This window comes from Phyllostomus discolor, chromosome 13 (assembly GCF_004126475.2).
Source record: "Phyllostomus discolor isolate MPI-MPIP mPhyDis1 chromosome 13, mPhyDis1.pri.v3, whole genome shotgun sequence".
Taxonomy (NCBI): Eukaryota; Metazoa; Chordata; class Mammalia; order Chiroptera; family Phyllostomidae; genus Phyllostomus; species Phyllostomus discolor.
The window spans coordinates 13513228-13538214 of record NC_040915.2 but is presented as its reverse complement, the minus strand read 5'-3'; the positions used below and the strand labels follow the sequence as shown (position 1 = coordinate 13538214).

Here is a 24987-nt window from a genome sequence, read left to right as displayed (position 1 = left end):
GTAATACCCACCTTTTTAGAGTGATCCCCTCCAACAGACTGTTCTTCCACCTCCGCCACTGGCACTGGGCAGGGCGGAAGGCTGGGGCTGAAGGCCATGAGGTCCGTCTTGGGCGGGCCCTCCCCAGAGCACACCCTCTGCCGCCTCTGCTGCGAGTACGACCAGCTCCCCACCGCGCTGGAGCACACCAGCACCGGCTTCCCCGGCGCGCACGCGCCCTCGGTGGGCGGCGCGGAGCACCGCAGCGCGACGCACAGCAGCAGCGTGAGCACCAACAGGCTGGACACCGCGCAGATGGCGATAATTAGGTACACGTTCACGTCCACCAGGCTTGTGTCCGAGCTCGCGGGGCTGGAAGACACTCGCGACGAGATCTTTGGCGCCTGGCTGCTCTCCACAAGGGACAGCAGCACGGTGGCCGTGGCCGCAAGCGCCGGTTCCCCGTGGTCCTTCACCAGCACCAGAAGGCGCTGGCGCGGAGTGTCCGCCTCATCCAGGTTGCGCGTTGTGCTGATCTCGCCCGTGTACAGCCCCACGCGGAATGGGCTGCGAGCACCATCCGCCGCCGGCTGCAGCTCATAAGACAGCCACGCGTTGTACCCAGAGTCCGCGTCCACCGCGCGCACCTTCGCCACCACATGGCCCGCGCCCACAGACCGAGATACTGGCTGGCTCACTGTGCCGCCCCCGCCTCTCGCCCCAGGCGGCAGGAGCGCGGGCGCGTTGTCGTTCTCGTCCAGCACGAACACCTGCAGCGTCACGTTGCTGCCCAGAGGAGGCACGCCCGCGTCGCGCGCGCTCACCTGGAACTGCAGCAGCTCCAGCTCCTCGTGGTCCAGAGGCTGCAGCGCGAACACCTTGCCGCTCTCCGCGTGCACAGACACGTAGCTCGACAGCGCTCGCTCGCCCACCCGCCGCTCCACCAGCGAGTAGGACACCAGCGCGTTCTCCTGCGCGTCCAAGTCCCGCGCGGACACCGTGAAGATGTGGCAGCCGGGCGGGTTGTTCTCCTTCACGAACACCGTGTACTCGGGCTGCGCGAACGTGGGCGCGTTGTCGTTCACGTCTGCCACCTCCACCGACACGCTGGTTGTGGCTGACAGCGAGGGTGAGCCCAGGTCCCTTGCGGTCACTACTACAGCATAGTCCACCACGCTCTCGCGGTCCAGGGCGCTGTCCAGCACCAGTGAATAGTAATTCTTGAAGGTGGACACCAGCTTGAAGGGAACATGCGGTGTTAGGGAGCAGGTCACCTGCCCATTGACGCCAGAGTCACGGTCAGACACGCTGATCAAGGCGATGACAGTGTCCACCTGAGCATCCTCTCGCACGGGAAGAGAGAGCGAAGTGACAACCACCTCAGGTGAATTGTCATTTTCATCCAGGATTTCCACTAGGACAGTGCAGTGACCAACCATAGGTGGGTTTCCTTTATCTGTAACATCTACGTGAATTTCGTACGTGTTACTATCCTCAAAATCAATAGCATCATTTACTCTTATTTCTCCTGTCCTTTCATTCATCAGAAATTTCCTCCTTATGCTGGGTGTAACCAAAGAGCTGAAGGAATATGTCAGTTCCTTGTTTATTCCTTCATCCGCATCAGAAGCATTTAGCCATATTACTAACGTTTGGTTCGGTGCGTTTTCATACATCTTAACTTCATAAATGGATCGGTCAAACATAGGAGCATTATCATTGGCATCCAAGACCAAGATCAGCAGAGAAACAGATCCAGTACGTTCCGGTTTGCCTCCATCAGTTGCCGTTAATAACAACGGAAGTTGAGGATTTTCTTCACGATCCAACAGTTTTCGTAGAACAAGTACTGGGAATTTGCCTTTGTCTTTTTTGCTTATAGTATCAAGAATGAAAAACTCATTTGGGCTGAGTCTGTACGTAAGCACTGCGTTTTCTCCAACATCCGCGTCAGATGCGCCTTCTAGCGGAAATCTGGAGTCCAGCAGTCGGGATTCGGGTATTGAGAGTTTTTGTTCTGAGACGGAGAACACCGGCGGGTTGTCGTTAATGTCCTTTACCTCCACCTCCACGTGGAAAACCTGCAGCGGCCGCTCCACCACCACCTCCAGGTGGATGCTGCACTCCGCGCTCCGCCCGCACAGCTCCTCGCGGTCGATCCGAGAATTCACAAACAAGATGCCATTCTGCAGGTTTACCTCCAGAAGATCCCCGCGCCCTTTGGACGCCACCCGGAACAGGCGCGGCACCAGCTCCGTCAGCTCCAGCCCCAGGTCCTGCGCGATGCGGCCCACGAAGGTGCCGTGTTTGGCCTCCTCGGGGACTGAGTAGTGGACCTGACCCCTCCCGGTTTCCCAGGATGCGAGGAGCAGAAGCGAAAGCAGCAGGTGCCGGGTTCTCAGGCCTCTGAGTCTGTAAACAAACATCATACATACCCTTCCCCTCTTTCACTAATCTTCGAGTCAGCGGTCTAGAAGAGTCACACGCCCTGGATTCTCCTGGTGGATTGCTTACGTTCGGTTTTATTGAAATGGCTCAGATCTCAGAATGAAGCTCCTTCCTAGTCCGGGAGAAACGCAGGTTTCTGCCTTTGTTCTAGAAACCCATTTTGTGGAGGACAGCGACATCCGGTGGCTTAACGTGTAAGTACAATTCCATTAGTTAACTTCTCTTTCATTCAAATCTTTTTTTTTTCTTTTACCTCCTGATTTGATACTTTAATTCTGCAAGCGTACAGTTCAGCCGTGGGAGTCTCCTTCACGGACAGCCATTACCGCAGCCAGCCCTTCATGCTTATGACTCAGGGTCACAGCCATTCCCAACACAGAAACAGGCTCTCGCACACTCACTCCAGTACCCCGAAAGTCCCCAGGGTCCTGCTGCCTTCACCGCCTGCAGAGAGAAGCCTCAACGGCTGTCTTCATTCCTACCCGTCCTCCCAGCGCCCAGGGCACCCACGGCCCCTCTTTGACTTCTTGGGCCCTGTGGGGATCAGATGGGGCAGGGGACAGTGCTCCCAGGTGGTGGTGGCAGCTGCTGCAGCAGGAGAGGAGGTAGAGAGGGCTCCATGCTCTCTGGTGGGCCAAGGTTGGGCTGGAACCCCTCAAGGGATGAGAACTTCAGGGAGCTGATGGGGGTCTGGGGGCTGCTGTTGAGGCATTTTGGGGACCTCAGCTTAGGCTGGACGGAGAAGCCCTCCTTGAAGCTGCCCAGGACAGTGGGCGCCACAGAGGTACATGCATGAAGCCCAGAAAGGCCTGGGTGGTGCTCTCGCTGGGGGCCCAGTTGTCTGCATCGTCCACTCCACTTTACACGTTTCCATCTGTATGGACTGTCAAAGCCTCACATTATGTCTCTTCTGTGAGTAATAACAATCACCGCCCATCATGACTGCAAATCCCTAGTAAATGCAGAATCTCAGAGTAGTTCTTTCCCGAACCATGGTTATCATTTCATTAGCTAAATTTGAAAATGCCCTTAATATCTGGATAATAATGAGCATACTCATATTTTGTTGGATGACACATTTAGGTATCTTTCATTTCTGACACTTAACTCCTCTCTTTGTCATTATTTTGATATTAAATAAACCTAATTTAGCCACTAGTCCTAAGTGTCAGTTCTCTGTGAGGTGCTTGCAGGTTCTAAAAGAGAACACTAGCTTCAACAGCAGAAATTTCTCCAACCTGATTCCTAGTTTCCAACTTACTACTTGTGTGGTCTGGGGAAAATAATATAACCTCTCTCAGTCTCAGTACCCACTTTTATAACATTAGTATAATAATATGGGGGTTGTGTGAATTAAGTGCCAAGTATAGTACCTTCAGGAGAGTGAATGCTTCACAAGTGGCAATTATTCTCAGGCCTCAGTGTGGCCACAGTTACTTTCATAATGCTGAAGACCAAAACTGACTCCTTGGGGAAAATTATTACCCATAGAATATTGTAACTCTACAATGCCTTCACTGCTGCTACTGCTCAGGCTGAGTAGCGTCTCCCATCTTTAAGAAAACATAAGCGGCTCTTGTGAGAAATCAGTTAGACAGAGAGAAGCTTCACTTTGTTATATACATCTTACATGGGCAAAAAGAACTTTAATTATGTTTATAAATAAAATAATTCAAAAGTGCATTATTTCCACTTTCATAGACAACTACTTTCATCTTTCTTATACTTAAGCTTTTCAAATACTCCCCAATATACAGTTTTTAAATTATCTAATAGTTTTATCGGTGTCAATAAAGTTTTTCAGCTGCTGTAAAAATATTTTTTGGAATCAAATATGCAGTAACTTAAATTCTCCATTAATATATTTATGCAACTGAAAAAACTTAAACTTTCTCTTTAAGGAAAACTTAATAGGACCATTAATCTTGTCCAAAAGTTCATTTCTTTAAAGACGTTATGATTTATAAGAGATGCTTTTAAGAAATCAGTAATTTTGAACTCTTTTAGTTTTTATTTACAGCTGAAATAGATCAACATTTATGAATAAGAAAACTGATGGAAATGAGGGTTATTGGATTTATTGATTTATATGTGCTACCAAATTCTGTTTTTATACTTCTTATTTAGGATGACTCTGGTGTCAAAGTACATTAAAATGCTGATTTTAAGAGTTACCTTTCTTTTTAAAAAGTTACTTTTCTTATAAACCATAAGTTAAAATGTAATGAGTTATCCATCCAACCACAATAAACCAATGTTTATTTTGAGCTACTATCTGGAGGCTCAAAATAAGCTTATCATTGATTGATTATCTCAACACAAGGTAATGACATAAACTAAACTTCAGCCCTTTAAATGTACACTTTATACTAGGTAATAACATAAATGTCTAGAAATAAATCTCCAGAAATGAATAATGAGTAGGGTGTGGCTAAATTACATTTCATCATATGATAGGAATTTGCTTTGTCCAGCATCTCATAGGGCTATTGGATCTAAAACTTCAGTTGAAGCCCTGGCTTCTGTGGCTCAGTGGATTGAGCGTCAGGCTGCGAAGTCAAGTGTCACAGGTTTGAATCCCAGTCAGGGCACATGCCTGGGTTTCGTGCAAGGTGCTGGGTAGGAAGCGCATGAGAGGCAACAACACCTTGGTGTTTCTCTCCCTCTCTTTCTCCCTTCCTTCCCCTCTCTCTAAAAAGAAATAAATAAAATATTTTTAAAAATAAAACTTCAGTTGGATAAGAATCACCCAAGGTGCCTGTAAGGCTTATTTCAGAAATTCTGAGGTGGAGTCTGAAAACCAGAGCCATTAATAACAGTTAGCTTTATTGGGTCTAGTAACAGGCTGACCATATACTGCAGTTTGCCTGGGATGTGCTTTACTGATGCTGTAGTATTACACACTTATTTATAGTGCCCTGTTTGCTCACAAAAGTGTCTAAGATTGGCTCGTAACTTAGCCCTATCTAGAAACTGCACTTTACACACTGACACAGAGGAGTTTCATGACTGGTTTCATGATTATGGCTCGAATGGGGGAACGCTACCTGTGGAAGCACCGAGGGGCAGCTATTAGGCACAACACTAAAGTGTCTTCTACACCCTCACTTCTGTATTTTCAACTTCTCATCTGTTTTGAATCCTAACCTTCCTGGATTCCAATATACTCATACTTCCTGGTGACCAAAAAAATTAATTCCTTACTATGATATTCACTTATCCTCTGAAAATTTGCATATGAAGGCAGCCCATATTCTGGGAGAGAAAAAGGGTTTTAATACAAAGGACTAAATTACCAATTATATCAATACAGCCATCAATAATAAAGACTAAGATGTATAATTATGGAAGAAATAGTAACTACTTAATAAAGTAGCTAGTAAAGTTACTAGCTCTAAGAGAATAAAGGTGGATTTTGGAAGGGTGGCATTTGTAGCACTCCTTAAGCAATATGATATATTCAAGTACCTCAGCCCAAGTTCAAGTAGAATACGAAACCTGGAAAAAAGTTCAAGGACTGAGATATTCGAAGGTGTAAGTCTACATTTCAGGTGTGTTGTGTGGACAGAAATAGACAAGTTTTACTACAGATATTCAGAAACTATTCAAGTTTTTTAAAAATGAAATAAAAATAGATTGTTTTGTAGCACATATCAAACATGTGTTTTGTAGAATGAAATAAAAATTATTGAAATGTTTTATGTAATTTCGCTTGCATTCTCATGGTTACACTATTGTGGATCTATTCTAAAGGCCACTCTGATCTTTCTCTACTGGGTTTTTAATTAAGGAACACCTTGTAAAATACCTAACACAATAAAAAATAAAATACCTGAACAGAAATATTAATCACATGACAAAAACTCAAATACAAAGGAAGTTTTAAATATAAATTGGAAAAGAAATGCTTGAACTAATAATAAGACTGTGAAGAACCACCAGCTTGAAAGCCACAAACCACAACTTAGGAAGAAAAAGTTTGCCATGTAGTAACATCAAAGCAACATCACCTACTACCCAGATTTCTATCTTTTGGGATATTAAAGAAAAAGTGAACACTCATATAATCTGGTAGGGGTAATTTTTTAAGTTCCAGGGTATGCATTTCAAGAGAATTCAAAGTGTAGAATATAGGTAGATGTTCTATATCATTACCAGAAAAGTTTGATAAAAAGGAGAAAGTATTCTTGAAGAATATATCAGTCAGGAAGTATTTTCTCCGATATCAGAGAAAACATAAATTTCAAAGAGTTTTGAAATGTAGAAAAGAGTCTGAATCGAAATTTTTATGATCTACATTGGCAGACATATAGCAACATTTCACAGTTTTAATAAGAATTATACTTGTAACATTATTGTTCAAATTGCATTCCCAAAGTTAAATATTTTCAGGTGTATGCTGGAGGTTCTCGCTGGAGTTACAGACACGAATGTGCTGACCTACCGTGCCCCCAGAAGTTCTGCATCCAGAGAAAGGTAGAAAACTACATAGTTGACAAGGTAACAGTTGCTACATATTTATGCTATGAGGTTACTCAAAAACAATGCTATTAGACTAAAATATTATCCATACCTTAGAAATGAAAGAATAAGAGTGATGTTGAAGTTTACTTCATGTATTACAGCTAAATTGATTTTCACCAAATAGATTTTCAGATACACTGACACCAGCACTTTAGTAATTCAATATGACTCCCACAAGAGGTTTCAAATAAAAGTGATTCAGTACCTACAAATAATGTTCAGTGTATGGTTTATAGTGATTCTCAGTTGGAAGTGGAAACAAATACAAAATCAGCTACAATTTTAAGGTATTCAGTTTCTGGTAATAAATTTTTTAAATTAGACCAGATGTCTAAAATTAAGTGGATAAAAATTATTTAAATGTACTGCATAAGTAATAAGAATATTTTCTACACTAAATAAAGAAATACATTAATAAATAAAATAAACAGCAACCCACCTTCCCAGAGGAGTCAAAAGAAGCTTCTGGATCTCCCGGTGCAACTACAGATCCTGGAGGACCGGGAGGAAGACTGGGGCTGAAGGCCATGAGGTCGGTCTTGGGCGGGCCCTCCCCAGAGCACACCCTCTGCCGCCTCTGCTGCGAGTACGACCAGCTCCCCACCGCGGTGGAGCACACCAGCACCGGCTTCCCCGGCGCGCACGCGCCCTCGGTGCGCGGCGCAGAGCACCGCAGCGCGGTGTACAGCAGCAGCGTGAGCACCAACAGGCTGGACACCGCGCAGATGGCGATAATCAGGTACACGTTCACATCCACTAGTGCCGTCTCCACGACCTCAGCGCCAGAAGATGACCGCGACAAGGTCTTCGGCACCTGGCCATTGTCCACCAGAGACAGCAGCACTGTGGCCGTGGCCGCCAGCGCTGGCTCTCCGTGGTCCTTCACCAGCACCAACAGGCGCTGCCGCGGTTCGTCCGTTTCGTCCAGGGTGCGCGTTGTGCTAATCTCGCCCGTGTACAGCCCCACGCGGAATGGGCTGCGCGCACCACCCGCCGCCGGCTGCAGCTCATAAGACAGCCACGCGTTGTACCCAGAGTCCGCGTCCACCGCGCGCACCTTCGCCACCACATGGCCCACACCCACAGACCGCGACACCAGCTGGCTCACAGCGCCACTCCCGCCGCCCACCCCAGGCAGCAGCAAAAGCGCAGGCGCGTTGTCGTTCTCGTCCAGCACGAACACCTGCAGCGTCACGTTGCTGCCCAGAGGAGGCACGCCCGCGTCGCGCGCGCTCACCTGGAACTGCAGCAGCTCCAGCTCCTCGTGGTCCAGAGGCTGCAGCGCGAACACCTTGCCGCTCTCCGCGTGCACAGACACGTAGCTCGACAGCGCTCGCTCGCCCACCCGCCGCTCCACCAGCGAGTAGGACACCAGCGCGTTCTCCTGCGCGTCCAAGTCCCGCGCGGACACCGTGAAGATGTGGCAGCCGGGCGGGTTGTTCTCCTTCACGAACACCGTGTACTCGGGCTGCGCGAACGTGGGCGCGTTGTCGTTCACGTCTGCCACTTCCACGGACACGCTGGCGGTGGCCGACAGTGAAGGCGAGCCCCTGTCCCTCGCGGTCACCACTACAGCATAGTCCGCCACGCTCTCGCGGTCCAGGGCGCTGTCCAGCACCAGAGAATAGTAGTTCTTGAAGGTGGACACCAGCCTGAAGGGAACGTGAGGCTTCAGGGAGCAGCTCACCTGCCCATTGGCGCCAGAGTCACGGTCAGACACGCTGATTAGGGCGATCACAGTACCGAGTGGGGCGTCCTCCCTCACTGGAAGGGATAGCGAAGTCAAGGAAATCTGAGGGACATTATCATTAACGTCTAAGACTTTTACCAAAACTGTACAATGACCCACCATCGGTGGGTGGCCTCTGTCCGTGGCGTCAATGCGGAATTTATAGGAATTCACTTTTTCAAAATCCAGATTTTTTCGAATTGTTATTTCTCCAGTGTTCGAATCTATGCTAAACTGGTCAATAACCATGGGTGGAACAAGGCTATTAAAAGAATAAAAAATCTCCTGATTAGATCCTTCGTCAGGATCAGAAGCATTCAGTCTGATGACTACTGTTCCGTTGTGTGAGTTTTCGAATATTCTTGCTTCATATACAGACTGTTGGAAGCTGGGGGCGTTGTCGTTCACGTCCAGCACAGTGACCAGCACCTGGAGGGACCCAGTGAGCTCCGGTTTGCCTCCGTCCGTGGCCATGAGCAGTAAGTTATGTCCGGGAGTTTCCTCTCGGTCCAGAGATTTCCTTAAGATGAGCTCAACTTGCTTATTCTCTTCACTCTTTGAATTCACCTCTAGCATGAAGTAATCACTATAGCTAAGCTTATAGGTTAAAACGGAGTTTGCTCCAATATCTGCATCCAAAGCACCCTCTAGCGGAAACCGAGAATCTGGCAATCTTGATTCTGAAACAAATAGCTTTTGTTCCTTTACCAGGAACACAGGCGGGTTGTCATTAATGTCCTTCACCTCCACCTCCACGTGGAAAACCTGCAGCGGCCGCTCCACCACCACCTCCAGGTGGATGCTGCACTCCGCGCTCTGCCCGCACAGCTCCTCGCGGTCGATCCGAGAATTCACAAACAAAATGCCATTCTGTAGGTTTACCTCCAGAAGGTCCCCGCTGCCTTTGGACGCCACCCGGAACAGGCGCGGCACCAGCTCCGTGAGCTCCAGCCCCAGGTCCTGCGCGATGCGGCCCACGAAGGTGCCGTGTTTGGCTTCCTCGGGGACGGTGTAGTGCACTTGGTCGCTCCCGGTCTCCCTGGCAGCCAGGACCAGAAGCGAGAGCAGCAGACACCGGGCTTCCGGGCCTCCTGGCCAAGAAAACACCATGTCAAGTTTTCGTTTTATTGCTGTCAAAGATCCTGTCTGGTATGAGACGAACTACTGCAATGCCTGGAGTCTTTAATCCAGTCTCGCTCTCTCCGCCATTGTGCAGCATTTAGAGACGTTGCAGGACTCGTGAAGAAGTTTGGAGCTTGGCTAGGCAGAACTTCTTTGTAGACAGCGACATCATGCGGCTCTGAAGGGTAATAATTATTTATTTCACTTACCTTCTCTATAGTGGGGTTCTTTTAATCCAGTGAGTATTTTCTTTTCCCTTATCCATGTAATAGTCACTCTTCACCTTTTACAGTCATAGAGGCATTTATATGTCTGGCTCCTTACATTAATTTTGTCCCAGCTAAGGCTCTCTTTCTTCAAAAAGAAATTTCTTCCCAGTATTTTAAACATTGATATGTCCACCTCAAAAGTTAGTACTTAATTTATTCATCTTAAATACTTCAACAGCGGGTGATTAAGCTCTCCTTTGAATTCATATGTTAGCAATTCTCAATGGTAAAGAGTTTTCAAACAACTTGTGGTCTTCCCATCACCCAAGATTCTGGCATACTTGAAATACCCTCAAAGGCAACTGTGATTTAAAAAACACCTTTACCCAATGAGATCTGTCTTAATATATTTAATTGGAATCTCTGTAAAGACACTTATCACTGACCTATTCTATTTTAGCTATTTTGGGACAACAAAGAAACCCTTTTCTTAAAATCAGAAAAGACTTCATAAAATATGTTTTAACCAGCATCCTTTACATTAAAGGTTTTCTTGGGAGGTATGAGAATTTCATTGACTTATCTAACTGAAGATTTCTAAATTTTAAATCTTATGTAAGCAGCACATATGGCTTTTACTCAAGTCCCTAGCAATTCAGATGTGTGGAAATGTGATTAACATGTAATCACAGTGACATTTTTTGGTAATAAAATAAATATATTTAAACTTCTTACAAAAATGCAAGCAATGTGGAAGAGAGAAATAAGCATTTTCTGTGAAATTACTTACATTATCCTCACTTAACATACTCAAAGACTATCTTTATAGTTCATTCAAAATGAGAAAGATTATGTACAGATAGTTGCATTGCTAAATACCTCTATAAAAACTTCTTACCAACAAAAGAAAATTCCATAGCCTCAGTATATCAGACATTAAATTTCTAAAAACAAAGTACCTTAATAAGTAAGTGAATACAGATTGGAGTTTGGAGGAGGAATTTTATCAACTTCTAGAAATTCCCTCACCCCAAGAAGAGAATTTTATAATATTCTTTAAATATGCTTGGGAAAATGTTTGTAATGTATCTGAGAATAAAAGAAAAATAAAGCAGGTAAAAAATAGGATTACAATTATCATCATCAAGAATTAGAATATTTATAGGTTTTTCCTACAAAATTGACTATTCTTTCAATGACAGCAGCAATTTTGGTGTGGTTATAATGGCTACAAATTACTGCTCAATGGCAAATAATTCCTTTGAATCTGGGAAAGGTTCTTGAATGTTCAAATCTCTACTTGTGTGTAAAAGAACACTGAAAACAATAAACAGACACCCTAAAATAACTTCCAAAGGTATGCTAAGATTTTGCCAACTATAAAAATTGACAGTAATTTCTAACCAATCAAAAAAAGTTTTTTAATATTTTATAAACTGTAAAAGTTGACAATACTAATGGTGATTAGTTTGTATAATTAATATAATTAGTTTGTTCCACTCATGTATAAAGGGAGAAATGAATGAATAAATCATAATATATCCACACAATAAAAAATGCAGATATTTTTAAATAACAAAAACAATCGAAGGACCAGAAATCTTTTAATGAAATTATATGGCATAAATACCAAGATATATTGTAAAAATGAGTGCAGAAGATTAGGTTAAGTGCAATCACTTGCTAAAATAAAGGCAGAGTCTATATACTTATATACATACAAAATCCTGGCAGGAACTAAAAAATTTCTAAATATTTCAGCAATTCAGAGAGTTCAAAGCTAATGGTTTAGGGTTGAAGGAGATAGTGAGACTCATCACTGTATAGTAGATTTGATTGCTTGAAATTTTGAATGTGAATATATTAACTATACAAACAAGGAACAAAATTAATATAATATTGAAATGTCATTTAAGCTATATTTTAAGTTATAAATAGTATTCACCATGGACAGGGCAAAATTCTACATGGTAAGTTAAAAAGAAGTCTGTTACTAGACAAATAAGGTGAAAAAGAGAAAATAAATTAGTGTGATATGAAATTAGGCTAAACATTAGCCTAAACATTCAAAAGGCAATAGTGAAGAGATAATGTTGAAATATGTTTTTAAAGATTTATTTATTTATTTAGAGAGAGGGGAAAAGAGGGAAAAGGAGAGGGAGAGAAACGTCGATGTGCAAGAAATGGAGAGATCAGCTGCCTCTCCAACACCCTCATGAGACTGGAAACCCTGTCCACAACTCAGGCATGTGTCTTGACTGGGAATCAAACCCGTGACCTTCACAGGCCAGCACTCAATCCACTGAGCCACACCAGCCAGGGCAAAATATAAGTTTTTATATAATATGTCAACTACATATAATTTGGTTTTATTTTATTATTTTAAAAGGTTTTATTTATTTTTAGAGAGGGGAAAGGAAGGAAAGAGACACAGAGAGAAACATCAATGTGAGAGAGAAACATCAATCAATCAGTTGTCTCTTGTAAGCTCCAGACAGGATGAAACCTGCAACCCGGGCATGTGTCCTGCTGGAAATCTAACCAAGGACCTTTGGCACTGCAAGACTACACTCAACCAGCTGAGCCAAACCGGTCAGGGCAAATATATCATTAGCCTCTAAAAATTTATACACTTCACAATGAAGTGTGGCCATGTATAGATTCAGTTAGGGAATTCCACTATATGACACAAAGTGAACCCATTATTCCAATTAGTAAAAATTTTATACAAAAATAAAACACAAATATAAATCACCAATTTTAACATCCAAGTTTGCACAAAAGTGTATATTTAACATAACTATATTCAAAGTAAAGGAATAGTGCAAATAAAGCAATTGAATTAAAAAATAAAATAAATTATATAAAAAATATTTTAACCAAAGACCTTTAAAATGTGTTTTTAAATTGCTGAAAATAAAATTTCTTTAGACTCACCTTGTCCGCAGAGCCGGGACCCTGAGGGAGGCTGGGGCTGAAGGCCATGAGGTCCCTCTTGGGCGGGCCCTCCCCAGAGCACACCCTCTGTCCCCTCTGCTGAGAGTGTGACCAACTCCCCACCGCGCTGGAGCACAGCAGCGTGGGCTTCCTCGGCCCACACGCGCCCTCCGTGGGCGGGGCCGAGCACCGCAGCGCGGTGTACAGCAGCAGTGTGAGCACCAACAGGCTGGACACCGCGCAGATGGCGATGATCAGGTACACGTTGACGTCCACCAGCGCCACCTCTGCTCTAGGGGAGTCTGATGATGCCCTGGAGAAGGCCACAGGCGCCTGGCCACTGTCCACCAGTGAGAGCAACACGGTGGCCGTGGCCGACAGTGCGGGCTCTCCATGGTCCTTCACCAGCACCAATAGGCGCTGGCGCGGCGCATCCACCTCGTCCAGGTTGCGCGTAGTGCTGATTTCGCCCGTGTACAGCCCCACACGGAATGGATTTCGAGCACCACCCGCCGCTAGCTGCAGCTCATAAGACAGCCACGCGTTGTACCCAGAGTCCGCGTCCACCGCGCGCACCTTCGCCACCACATGGCCCACACCCACAGACCGCGACACCAGCTGGCTCACAGCGCCACTCCCGCCGCCCACCCCAGGCAGCAGCAAAAGCGCAGGCGCGTTGTCGTTCTCGTCCAGCACGAACACCTGCAGCGTCACGTTGCTGCCCAGAGGAGGCACGCCCGCGTCGCGCGCGCTCACCTGGAACTGCAGCAGCTCCAGCTCCTCGTGGTCCAGAGGCTGCAGCGCGAACACCTTGCCGCTCTCCGCGTGCACAGACACGTAGCTCGACAGCGCTCGCTCGCCCACCCGCCACTCCACCAGCGAGTAGGACACCAGCGCGTTCTCCTGCGCGTCCAAGTCCCGCGCGGACACCGTGAAGATGTGGCAGCCGGGCGGGTTGTTCTCCTTCACGAACACCGTGTACTCGGGCTGCGCGAACGTGGGCACGTTGTCGTTCACGTCTGCCACTTCCAGGGACACGCTGGCGGTGGCCGACAGCGAGGGCGAGCCCCCGTCCCTCGCGGTCACCACCAATTTGTAGTCAGACACCTTCTCTCGGTCCAAGGCGCTGTCCAGCACCAGTGAATAGTAGTTCTTGAAAGTGGACACCAGCTTGAAGGGAACGTTCGGTGTCAGAGAGCAGGTCACTTGTCCGTTGGCGCCAGAATCTCGGTCAGACACTTTTATCAAGGTTATGACTGTGCCGGGCTGAGCATCCTCTGAGACAGGAAGAGACAGAGAGGTGACAGCCAACTCTGGAGCATTGTCATTAGCGTCCATAACTTCCACAATAACAGTACAGTGACCAGTCAGTGGAAGGTAGCCTCTGTCAATCGCCTCCACTCGGATGTTGTAGGCTTTAATTTCTTCGAAATCGATATGTCCTATTGCTAGAATTTCTCCACTAATTGGGTCTATATAGAATTTAGATTTTACATCTGGAGAAACATCACTAAAAAATGAGTAAAGGATATCCCCATTCAGGTCCTCGTCTAAATCTGAGGCATTAAGTTTAATTACCAATGTCCCATTGGGAACGTTTTCTGGTAATTTCACCGCATAGAGTGTCCTGTCGAAAGCTGGCGCGTTGTCATTGGCGTCCAGCACCGTGACGTGTAACTGAACGGAGCCAGTCAGCGCAGGTTTGCCGCCATCAGTGGCCGTGAGCACTAAGAAAATCTCTGGAGCGTCTTCTCTGTCTAAAGGTTTCCGTAACACAAGTCCAAGAGATCTTACCTCTTCGTCTGTGGAAGGGGCTTCCAGAGAGAAGTACTCATTGGGGCTCAGCCTGTAAGTCAGCAAAGAGTTCTCCCCGATATCTGCATCGGATGCTCCCTCCAGTGGAAACCGAAAGTCAAGAGGCCTGGATTCCGAGATGAACAGATTCTTTTGTGCTCTCGGGAACAAAGGCGGGTTGTCGTTAATGTCCTTCACCTCCACCTCCACGTGGAAAACCTGCAGCGGCCGCTCCACCACCACCTCCAGGTGGATGCTGCACTCCGCGCTCCGCCCGCACAGCTCCTCGCGGTCGATCCGAGAATTCACAAACAAGATGCCATTCTGCAGGTTTACCTCCAGAAGGTCCCCGCGGCCTTTGGACGCCACGCGGAACAGGCGCGGCACCAGCTCCGTCAGCTCCAGCCCCAGGTCCTGCGCGATGCGGCCCACGAAGGCGCCGTGTTTGGCCTCCTCGGGGACCGAGTAGTGGACCTGGCCGCCCCCCGGCTTCCAGGCTGTGAGAATTATCAACAACAGCAGCAGACTGCGGTTCCCTGAGTCGCCTGGATTCAAATCCACCATTTCAAATTATTGTTTTGTAATTTTAGTCGGCGTGACTTGTCTCAAAATGCATAGGAATCTTCTTATTCCTTCTCTAGTCTCCTGGTTTGCTCCTCATTGTTCGGTTTCCGGACTATGTAACAGTGCGGGGGGTCTTTCCAACGTGAAAATGGATGGCTTAGTTTCGTCTTTAATATGAGAGAATTTCACGGTGAAGAGCGACATCATGTGGCCCAAATAGTAAGTTCGAATTACAAAACTCAACTTGATATAAGATGCAAAGTTTTATTTCAACCTCTGAATTTTTCCTTTATTTTTGTTAAAGGAAACATTCTCATGTTCGCTAAAGGCATTCTTAGGAAACTTAACTTCTGAATATTTCGTGTGACCATAATTGTGGTTTCCTTGTGCCTTGACAACAGGTATTTCCACAGTTTTAAAATAAAGATAAAAGTCTAAGTGTCGCCCTGGTTCAGTGGATTGAGCACTGGCCTGCAAACCAAAGAGTCGCTGGTTGGATTCCCAGTCAGGGCACTGTGCCTGGGTTGGGGGCCAGGGCAGGTCCCCAGCTGGGGACATGGAAGAGGCAACCAATCACGGATGTATCGCTCAGACATTGATGTTTCTCTCCCTCTCTCTCCCTCCCTTCCCATCTCTAAAAGTAAATAAATAAAATCCTTTTTAAAAGTCTAAGTGACAACCAAATCATGTTACTTTTAAAATCCTTTGATCAGATTCAGGAAACACTATTTTTTTAGACTTCTGATAAGAAAATTCTTGGTTTCTCTAGGGATTCACAATCTCAAGAGTCTGCCAATGGACAAGAATCTTAGAAAGGTTGTTTTTCAGAAGTAAGGAATATAAGCAAGTATTTTATATATTTTTCTTAAGAAAACACAGTGGTTGGTTTTGGGGGATCTTTGAAGAGAAATAATTTGTATTATGTGAATTTTGTAAGGAAGAAGTACTCTGAATTTCTGTTTTCATCAGAATTTAAGTATTCTGTTTCAAGAGTTTATATTTCTTATATCTCTTTTTTCTTTCCATCCTTTCTAAGCCTCATGTTTTATGAATATACACTGTCTTTATAATCTCCAATATAATCTCCTACTCTTTCTTCAAGAGTAATGGCTACGACTCACCTCTGTTTCCTAAGAAAACATGTTGTTTGTAAGGTTGTTATATATAATTATCTACCCAAATGATATTCTTTATTGATTAGTATAACCATGGCCTATTTTGTCACTTTTAAGTATGTGTTTAAAAATTATTGTGTGCTTACTTGTTTAAGAAAACAGAAATGTTATTAATGGTTTTGCAGTTTCAAGAATGGAAAATGAACACATTTATGGAAAACATAAACTCCAACCAAATCCTCTCATGGATCTTGAGCAACTTTTAAATGTGAGAAAATACACCATTCCAGGTAAAGATAACCTAGTATTTCCTGGTAAAACTTGGACAACACAAGGAATTAAAATCACCTTCAGGAAAGCACTAAGAGTTCAGCAGATTATATGTCTTTTATGAAAGCAAACTTTTTTTTCACTTCCAAGTCTGAATTCCATTTTCAACTTTGAAAAAATGGGTTTTAAGTTATCTTTTCAATATAGTACATGGCATTCAAAATGCTAGAGACATCTTGTATTAATTTGGTAAGTATGGCTCCCCCATGAATAGTAAAACATGTAATAATGTTCACATAAAATTAATGTAGAAGCCATGGTGACTTTTTGACATTTTAAATTTTCCTATTCTTCACAAAATAGTAGCTAATTTGCTAAACACTGTTTAACAAATGCTAGTATGGGTACTTTATAAGTACCAACCTAGTAAATACTTCAAGTTCTTTGTGACAAATACTATTTATCATCCCAACTTTACCGCTAGAAAACTGGAAACTGGGGGTTCAAACCATTATCCGCATTGCACAGAACAAAATTGGCAGGAATGAAATTTAGGAAAGAAAGAATGGCTTCAAAATTTACAACATTAACACTATAATCTGCTGCTTTCATGTAAGAAATAGTGAATAATTTAAATCATAATATAGAAAAAATATTGAATGCATTAAATCAGAAGATGCAGCTCTCCATTAAAAAAAAGATTGGCAGTGTCTAAAGAACATAGATTTTAGATGGATTTACTTGATCAAAGTCCAGATTCCCTTGAATTACTATTTCTCCCATGTTTGGATCCCTGATATACTGAGCAATGATGTGGGTGTCACATGGTAATAAGAGAGTATGAAGTTTCCCCTCTCACTCCTTCATCCCAATCAGAAAAACTAAGTCCAGTAACTAAACTTCTGTCCTTTATTTCTGAGTGGTTTAAAAGGCCAGCAACAAACACTACAGATTCTTGGAATCACTGGGGTCAAAGGAAATCTAAAGAACAAGTAAAATGGCCCTGGCTGGTGTGGCTCAGCAGATTGAGAGATAGCCAGCAATCCAAAGAGTTGCTGGTTCTATTCCCAGTCTGGGCATAATACTGGTTTGTGGTATACCCCCACCCGTGGGGGGTGCTGGGGGTACAACCACACATTGATGTTTCTCTCCCTCTCTTTCTCCCTTCTTTACCCTCTCTCTAAAAATAAATATTAAAAACCTTTTTTAAAAGTGAATAATAAAGCCCTGGCTGGTGTGGCTTAGTGAACTGAGTGCTGGCCTGTGAACCAAAGGATTCCCAGTCAGGGCACATGCCTGGGTTGCAGGCCATGTCTCCATTAGGGGGCATGTGAGAAGCAACTACACATTGATGTTTCTCTCCCTCTTTCTCCTTCCCTTCCCCTCTGTCTAAAAATAAAATAATTAAAATTTTAAAAAGTTTTAATGAATAATATGGACAGAGTCCGTATACCAAATGGATAAGTTGATATTGTTGGTTAAATAAAATTCACCAGCAAAAAAGAAAAAGAAATGAAAAGAAAGAGAAATGAAAAGGGTAAAAGAATAATTAATAAAATGGTGTTAAAATGTTAAAATATTATTTTAAAATGAGTAAAGGAGAAATAACTCTCCTGAAGTTTGAATGGAAAGATATGATAATTCTACAGAATTAAAAATACTACTATGAATGCCCATTTCGATACGTGAGAAATGTACATATCAAAAATTATTGAGTTTGAAGAAAAAAATTCTTCTGGTGTAGAATGATGTTAATGTCTCACAACACTTTAAACTAAGTTTAATAAGAAACCAAAAGATCATAATTAAAGGGAAAATGAAAAGATGTATATAATGTGAAATAATTAAAAATTTTAAGAATAGAAAAGTATAGAGAAACATGGGAAAAACAATTATAATATTTCACAATAACGATTAAATCCAACATGAAAATTCACTTACTTTGCCACAGTGATCATCATTTAAATCCTGACGCTCTCCTACATCCGATACCGGGCAGGGAGGAAGACTGGGGCTGAAGGCCATGAGGTCCGTCTTGGGCGGGCCCTCCCCAGAGCACACCCTCTGCCGCCTCTGCTGCGAGTACGACCAGCTCCCCACCGCGCTGGAGCACACCAGCACCGGCTTCCCCGGCGCGCACGCGCCCTCGGTGGGCGGCGTCGAGCACCGCAGTGCGGTGTACAGCAGCAGCGTGAGCACCAACAGGCTGGACACCGCGCAGATGGCAACGATCAGGTACACGTTCACGTCCACCAGGGCGGTGTCCACCACCGCTGTGCCGGAAGATGCCCGCGATGAGGTCTTCGGGACCTGGCCACTGTCCACCAGAGACAGCAGCACGGTGGCGGTGGCCGCCTGCGCTGGCTCCCCGTGGTCCTTCACCAGCACTAGCAGGCGCTGGCGCGGTTCGTCCGCCTCGTCCAGGCTGCGTGTCGTGCTAATCTCGCCCGTGTACAGTCCCACGCGGAACGGGCTGCGAGCACCACCCGCAGCCGGCTGCAGCTCATAAGACAACCACGCGTTGTAGCCAGAGTCCGCATCCACCGCGCGCACCTTCGCCACCACATGGCCCACACCCACAGACCGCGACACCAGCTGGCTCACAGCGCCACCCCCACCGCCTACCCCAGACGGCAGCAGCGAGGGCGCGTTGTCGTTCTCGTCCAGCACGAACACCTGCAGCGTCACGTTGCTGCCCAGAGGAGGCACGCCCGCGTCGCGCGCGCTCACCTGGAACTGCAGCAGCTCCAGCTCCTCGTGGTCCAGAGGCTGCAGCGCGAACACCTTGCCGCTCTCCGCGTGCACAGACACGTAGCTCGACAGCGCACGCTCGCCCACCCGCCGCTCCACCAGCGAGTAGGACACCAGCGCGTTCTCCTGCGCGTCCAAGTCCCGCGCGGACACCGTGAAGATGTGGCAGCCGGGCGGGTTGTTCTCCTTCACGAACACCGTGTACTCGGGCTGCGCGAACGTGGGCGCGTTGTCGTTCACGTCTGCCACCTCCACGGACACGCTGGCGGTGGCCGACAGCGAAGGCGAGCCCCCGTCCCGCGCCGTCACTACTACAGCATAGTCCGCCACGCTCTCGCGGTCCAGGGCGCTGTCCAGCACCAGTGAATAGTAGTTCTTGAAGGTGGACACCAGCCTGAAGGGAACGTGAGGCTTCAGGGAGCAGCTCACCTGCCCATTGGCGCCAGAGTCACGGTCAGACACGCTGATTAGGGCGATCACAGTACCGAGTGGGGCGTCCTCCCTCACTGGAAGGGATAGCGAAGTCAAGGAAATCTGAGGGACATTATCATTAACGTCTAAGACCTTTACCAAAACTGTACAATGATCCGCCATCGGTGGGTGGCCTCTGTCCGTGGCGTCAATGCGGAATTTATAGGAATTCACTTTTTCAAAATCCAGATTCTTTCGGATTGTTATTTCTCCAGTGTTCGAATCTATGCTAAACTGGTCAATAACCATGGGTGGAACAAGGCTATTAAAAGAATAAAAAATCTCCTGATTAGATCCTTCGTCAGGATCAGAAGCATTCAGTCTGATGACTACTGTTCCGTTGTGTGAGTTTTCGAATATTCTTGCTTCATATTCAGGCTGTTGGAAGCTGGGGGCGTTGTCGTTCACGTCCAGCACAGTGACCAGCACCTGGAGGGAGCCAGTGAGCTCCGGTTTGCCTCCGTCCGTAGCCACTAGCAGTAAGTTATGTTCGGGAGTTTCCTCTCGGTCCAGAGATTTCCTTAACAGGAGCCCGATTTGTGTGTTGCCATCACTGTTCTTTTTCACATCTAGTGTGAAATATTCACTGGAACTGAGTTTGTAGGTTAAAACGGAGTTTGAGCCTACATCCTCATCCGACGCGCCCTCTAGTGGAAACCGAGAATCTGGCAGCCTAGATTCGTAAACCAGCACTCTTTGTTCCTTTACCGGGAACACAGGAGGATTGTCATTAATGTCCTTCACCTCCACCTCCACGTGGAAAACCTGCAGCGGCCGCTCCACGATCACCTCCAGGTGGATGCTGCAGTCCGCGCTCTGCCCGCACAGCTCCTCGCGGTTGATCCGAGAATTCACAAACAAAATGCCATTCTGCAGGTTTACCTCCAGAAGGTCCCCGCGGCCTTTGGACGCCACCCGGAACAGGCGCGGCACCAGCTCCGTCAGCTCCAGCCCCAGGTCCTGCGTGATGCGGCCCACGAAGGTGCCGTGTTTGGCTTCCTCGGGGACCGAGTAGTGGACCTGACCGCTCCCGGTCTCCCAGAGGGCTAGGAACAAAAGCGAGAGAAGCAGACACCGAGATCTCAGTCGGCCCTCCGGAGTAATAACCATGTCAAATAGGTGGTGTTTTATTTCCATCAGAAGATCTTCTCACAGCATCGAGGTGAAATACTGCAGGATCTGACTCTGTTAATCCAAATCTCCTGCGCCCGCCATCATTCTGCACTGGCGGAGCGACACAGAAATACGAGGAACACGTTTGAGTGGTAGCTAGCTCTGACTTCATGGTAGACAGCGACACCACGCGGCGGCAAAGGGTAAGCAAGAAATGAATTCCTGTAACCGCGTTATGCTAGAGTTCTGTTTGTTTTTTTTTTAAACTGCTTTATTTTTAATAGTAAATCTCCTCATGTTTGTATCTTGTCTGACTTCTTTTATAATTTAGAGTAAATTAAGGGATCAAACTTTCACAAACAACTTTCCTTCCAATAATTTAAATACTGTTATCAACCAATAGAGAAAATTCAAGTGTGATTTGAACTAGGTTTGGATATTAGAAATGAAAACTCTCCTACACTTCTTATGTAGAAGAATAAACATTGCATGTCTTTCTGTTACAGAACATGTTTTTATATTTTGCTCTGGGAAAAGAATGCAATTTTAAATTAGCATATTTATCCAAATTTTTAAAACTTTAGAGATTATTGAAGTTCATTCTTTCTTTGTTCAATAAAATCCAAGTTCTCCAGTGGATTTTTTAAATAATGGAAGATAAAGATTTTACTGTATATTCTTTACATTTTAAATTACTCTGCAGTTTATATTACACCTTCCTCTTAAAACATTTTCCTTCACATACTTCTCAGTCATTGCTAAATCTAGTGAAGTTTCCACCCATCATACTTTGATATCCTGGTCCTTCAGATGCTCCTCAATCACATCTTTTCTTCTCAACCTCAGCCTTCTGTATGCCTTCCTTTAAGTGTTCTCATTCACTTCCAGTGTTTCCATAGCATGAATGGGCCTGGAGAGCATTGTGCTGAGTGAAGTAAGCCAGTCAGAGAAAGAAAAATATCATATGATTTCACTCATATGAAGAATCTAACCAACAAACTGAACTAAGAAGCAAAATAGAGACAGACTCATAGAGAGTAGGCTGGCAGCTCTGGAGGGAAGGTGTTGGGGGTTAGAGGGATTAAGCAAAAAAACCCACGGACATGGACAACAGTGTAGTGATTGGTTGGGGAAGGGTGATGGGTGGACAGGGAAGAAAGTGTAAGGGGGATGAATGGTTATGGGAAAAATACATAAAAAGTAAACTATAAAAATAATTTTATTGAGGATATTCCCAAACCCACATCTTCTCTCATTTCCATGATTATATTCCATTCCATGGGGGATCATTTCCCCCAATCATGATGATGACTCTTAGAAAATATTTTAATTATAACTTGAAGATTATGAAGAGAAATTATTGATAACCCCAAATTAACCCTTAAAGTTCTCATTTTCATGGCATGAACATTCTCCATGTCACCAACATGAATTTTTTATTACCCCCTCTCCCTTACCTGCCCTATTCAGAGACTGCCTACAGTCCACGTTTCTTCTCACACGCCACCGTATTCGCCTTCATGAGCACAGCTTCCACTGATTGCACTGCACTCAGCTCAGACATTCCAAGACATTAGAATCACTTTTCTGTGGCCTAATGTGTGATCACAAGCCAACTGTTCGGTGTCATTTTCGACTACTCTCCAATGTGAATTCTATTTTGCAGATATTATAGATCACTTCCTTGTCTTCTTCTTCAATACAATCTTTATTCAAGCTTTTTAATAAACTTACCTTTATCTTTACCTGTAAAAATGTTACCTTCATATTAAAGTAAAGCCCAAATTTCACCATGAATTCACCCTTAATATCATCAGCTGTACATCATTACACTTTTCCTCAAAGGAGAAAACTGAGTCACAAAAAAGGACTTTTCAAACAGGTACATGCCAAATCCACCCTCCTTCAAAATTCTGATATATTTGTAAAATCCTCACAGACAACTGTAGTCAAAGCTGCTCCCAATACATTTCACCTCAAAATAATAATGCAGATCTATGTAGCAGTCCTTATCAGGACTTTCTAATGCAGTTATTTTGGGTAAACAAAGAGTTCATTTGCTAACAATAATAACCCCCAAAAGAAAGGTTCCTTTGCTTGCAGGAAGATTAAGCCTTGAAAAAAGATATATCAGCCTGTAGTCTTATTGTTGTAGGTTGTCTAGAGTGGTTAAGGTGTTTCATAAATTTTGCCCTAAGTAAAGAGTCTCTTCAACTTTCAACTTTCTAATTAGTTATTAAAGTTAAATATCAACTCTTATTCCACTGCAGTTCCTAGAAACTTCTAGACAGTTTATAATTTAATCCAATTAAGTGGAATAATTATAATAATTCTGTTTCTTTTCTTTCATAGAAAATATACAATGTTACTGAAATCCTTTATGTAAAATAAATTAACATAGGAAAGGAAAATGATTCTCTCATGAGAAACAGCTTACATACTTGTTAATTTATTTGTAAAAAAATAATTCATTCTAGTCGAGGGAAAAGATTATGTATAAAAAAAGGTTTAGTCAATTTATGAAAAGGTTCTTCTCCCAGTAAAGAAAGATTTCAGTTATAACATAAAAAATTTATATTTTAACACTACATTAACTTTATTTCATAAAGTCTGCCCATTGCTAAACACAAGTTTACACAGTGGTAAGAACTCACTTCTCAAATTCTAGGATTTCCCCAAAGTAATGGGATATTAGAAATACTTAAATACTATGATACACTGTATAACTAAAATAATACATGTAGGAATGCAAGAAATAGGCAAAGCAATAAAAATGGGAATTGACATTTTATGATATGAAATGTGAAATATTAACTACCTGCTAAACTCACATTTTTTTTAACAAGTATAGAAAAATAATGCTCTGTATTTGAGATGGAGAACACCCTTGTGTATGGTAGATTCAAGTGTACAGTTTTGTGATACTCAATTGCATTGGTAACAATCAACTCAAGAGGGAGGTTGGTGTCAGGTATGCTTATTTAATCTGAAAACAAAAAAGCAACCAGAAGTACCAAATTTTTCTCATTCAAAAATGTTAGGATTTAGGATTATCCAAACTATGAGATTTCACAATAACTTCTCACCAACATAATAATTTGTAAATTGAAAAAATTCAAGTTAAAAAAACTAATTGTTCCACTAAATGCTGATGTTAAGGGGGAAATTATGATATATCTACAAAATAGGACACCATAGACATGAAAAAAATATGAGACACCCCCTTAAGTAATAATATGTCTTGATCACCAAGATACATTGATTGAAGAAAATAAAAGGAAAAGCAATATGAATATTATGGGTTTAAATGGGAGGCATCAGTTTATTTGTATATAAAGAAAATCTCTCTGGAAGGATAAGCAAGCTATTCCAGTATTTCAAATATTCAAGGAAGTTTATTAAGTGGCTTGATATTGGAGATGGAAGGGAAACATTTTAAACCATGTAAATGTATTTTCTATTCAAAAATGAAGCCACTGATGCTAAATATTTTAAACTATAAATTCATCATGAGTATGCAAGATTAACCATTCAGATAAACTTGAAAAGAGTCATTCAGTGCACAAATATTACTGAAAAAATAAATTATGAAAGAGGACATCTGGACAAGATGGAGGCATAGGTAGATACACATTGCTTCTTCACACAACCAAGAGAAAGACAACAATTAATTTAAAAACAAAATCAAGCAGAACTGCCAGAGAATTGAACTGTATGAAAGTCTGACAACCAAGGAGTTGAAGAAGAAACATTCATCCAGACTGGTAGGAGGGGCAGAGCTGGGCAGCCTGGGTGGAGAGGACACGTGGCAAGTTACCAGCTAGCAGACCCAGAGAAACAACTGGGAAACAACTGTGAGACAGACCATGCTACCCAGAGTTCCAGCATGGGAAACTAAAGCCTCAAAACCCCTGGCTGTAAAATTCTGTGAAGCTTTCAGCAATGGGAGAAACTCCCAGTC

At 44.2% G+C, this 24987-nt stretch overlaps 2 protein-coding genes across 5 annotated transcripts in view; both read right to left on the bottom strand.

Annotated features, from left to right (window-relative positions):
- The window catches only part of LOC114509084 (protocadherin alpha-C2), a 167826-nt gene that overhangs the window by 124715 nt on the left and 18124 nt on the right, over positions 1–24987 (bottom strand). The window contains exon 1 of one of the 4 annotated variants that reach the window (XM_028527140.2): positions 18633–21240. The exons of 2 other annotated variants lie outside the window; for them this stretch is intronic. In XM_028527140.2, the coding sequence (XP_028382941.1) occupies positions 18633–21050 (2418 nt within the window). In that variant the 5' untranslated portion in view covers positions 21051–21240. Of the gene's footprint in view, positions 1–11; positions 4002–18632; positions 21241–24987 lie in introns of those variants that run through there. One more of the 4 variants, XM_036013749.1, reaches the window with a different exon arrangement.
- On the bottom strand, positions 12618–15798 carry LOC114509323 (protocadherin alpha-7-like). Its single transcript, XM_028527671.2, has one exon. The coding sequence runs from the start codon at positions 15304–15306 to the stop codon at positions 12901–12903; it is 2406 nt and encodes an 801-aa protein (XP_028383472.2). The 5' UTR covers positions 15307–15798; the 3' UTR covers positions 12618–12900.

Coding starts and splice junctions, on each gene's coding strand:
- LOC114509323 (XM_028527671.2), bottom strand. CDS start 15,306: ATGGTGGATTTGAATCCAGGCGACTCAGGGAACCGCAGTCTGCTGCTG.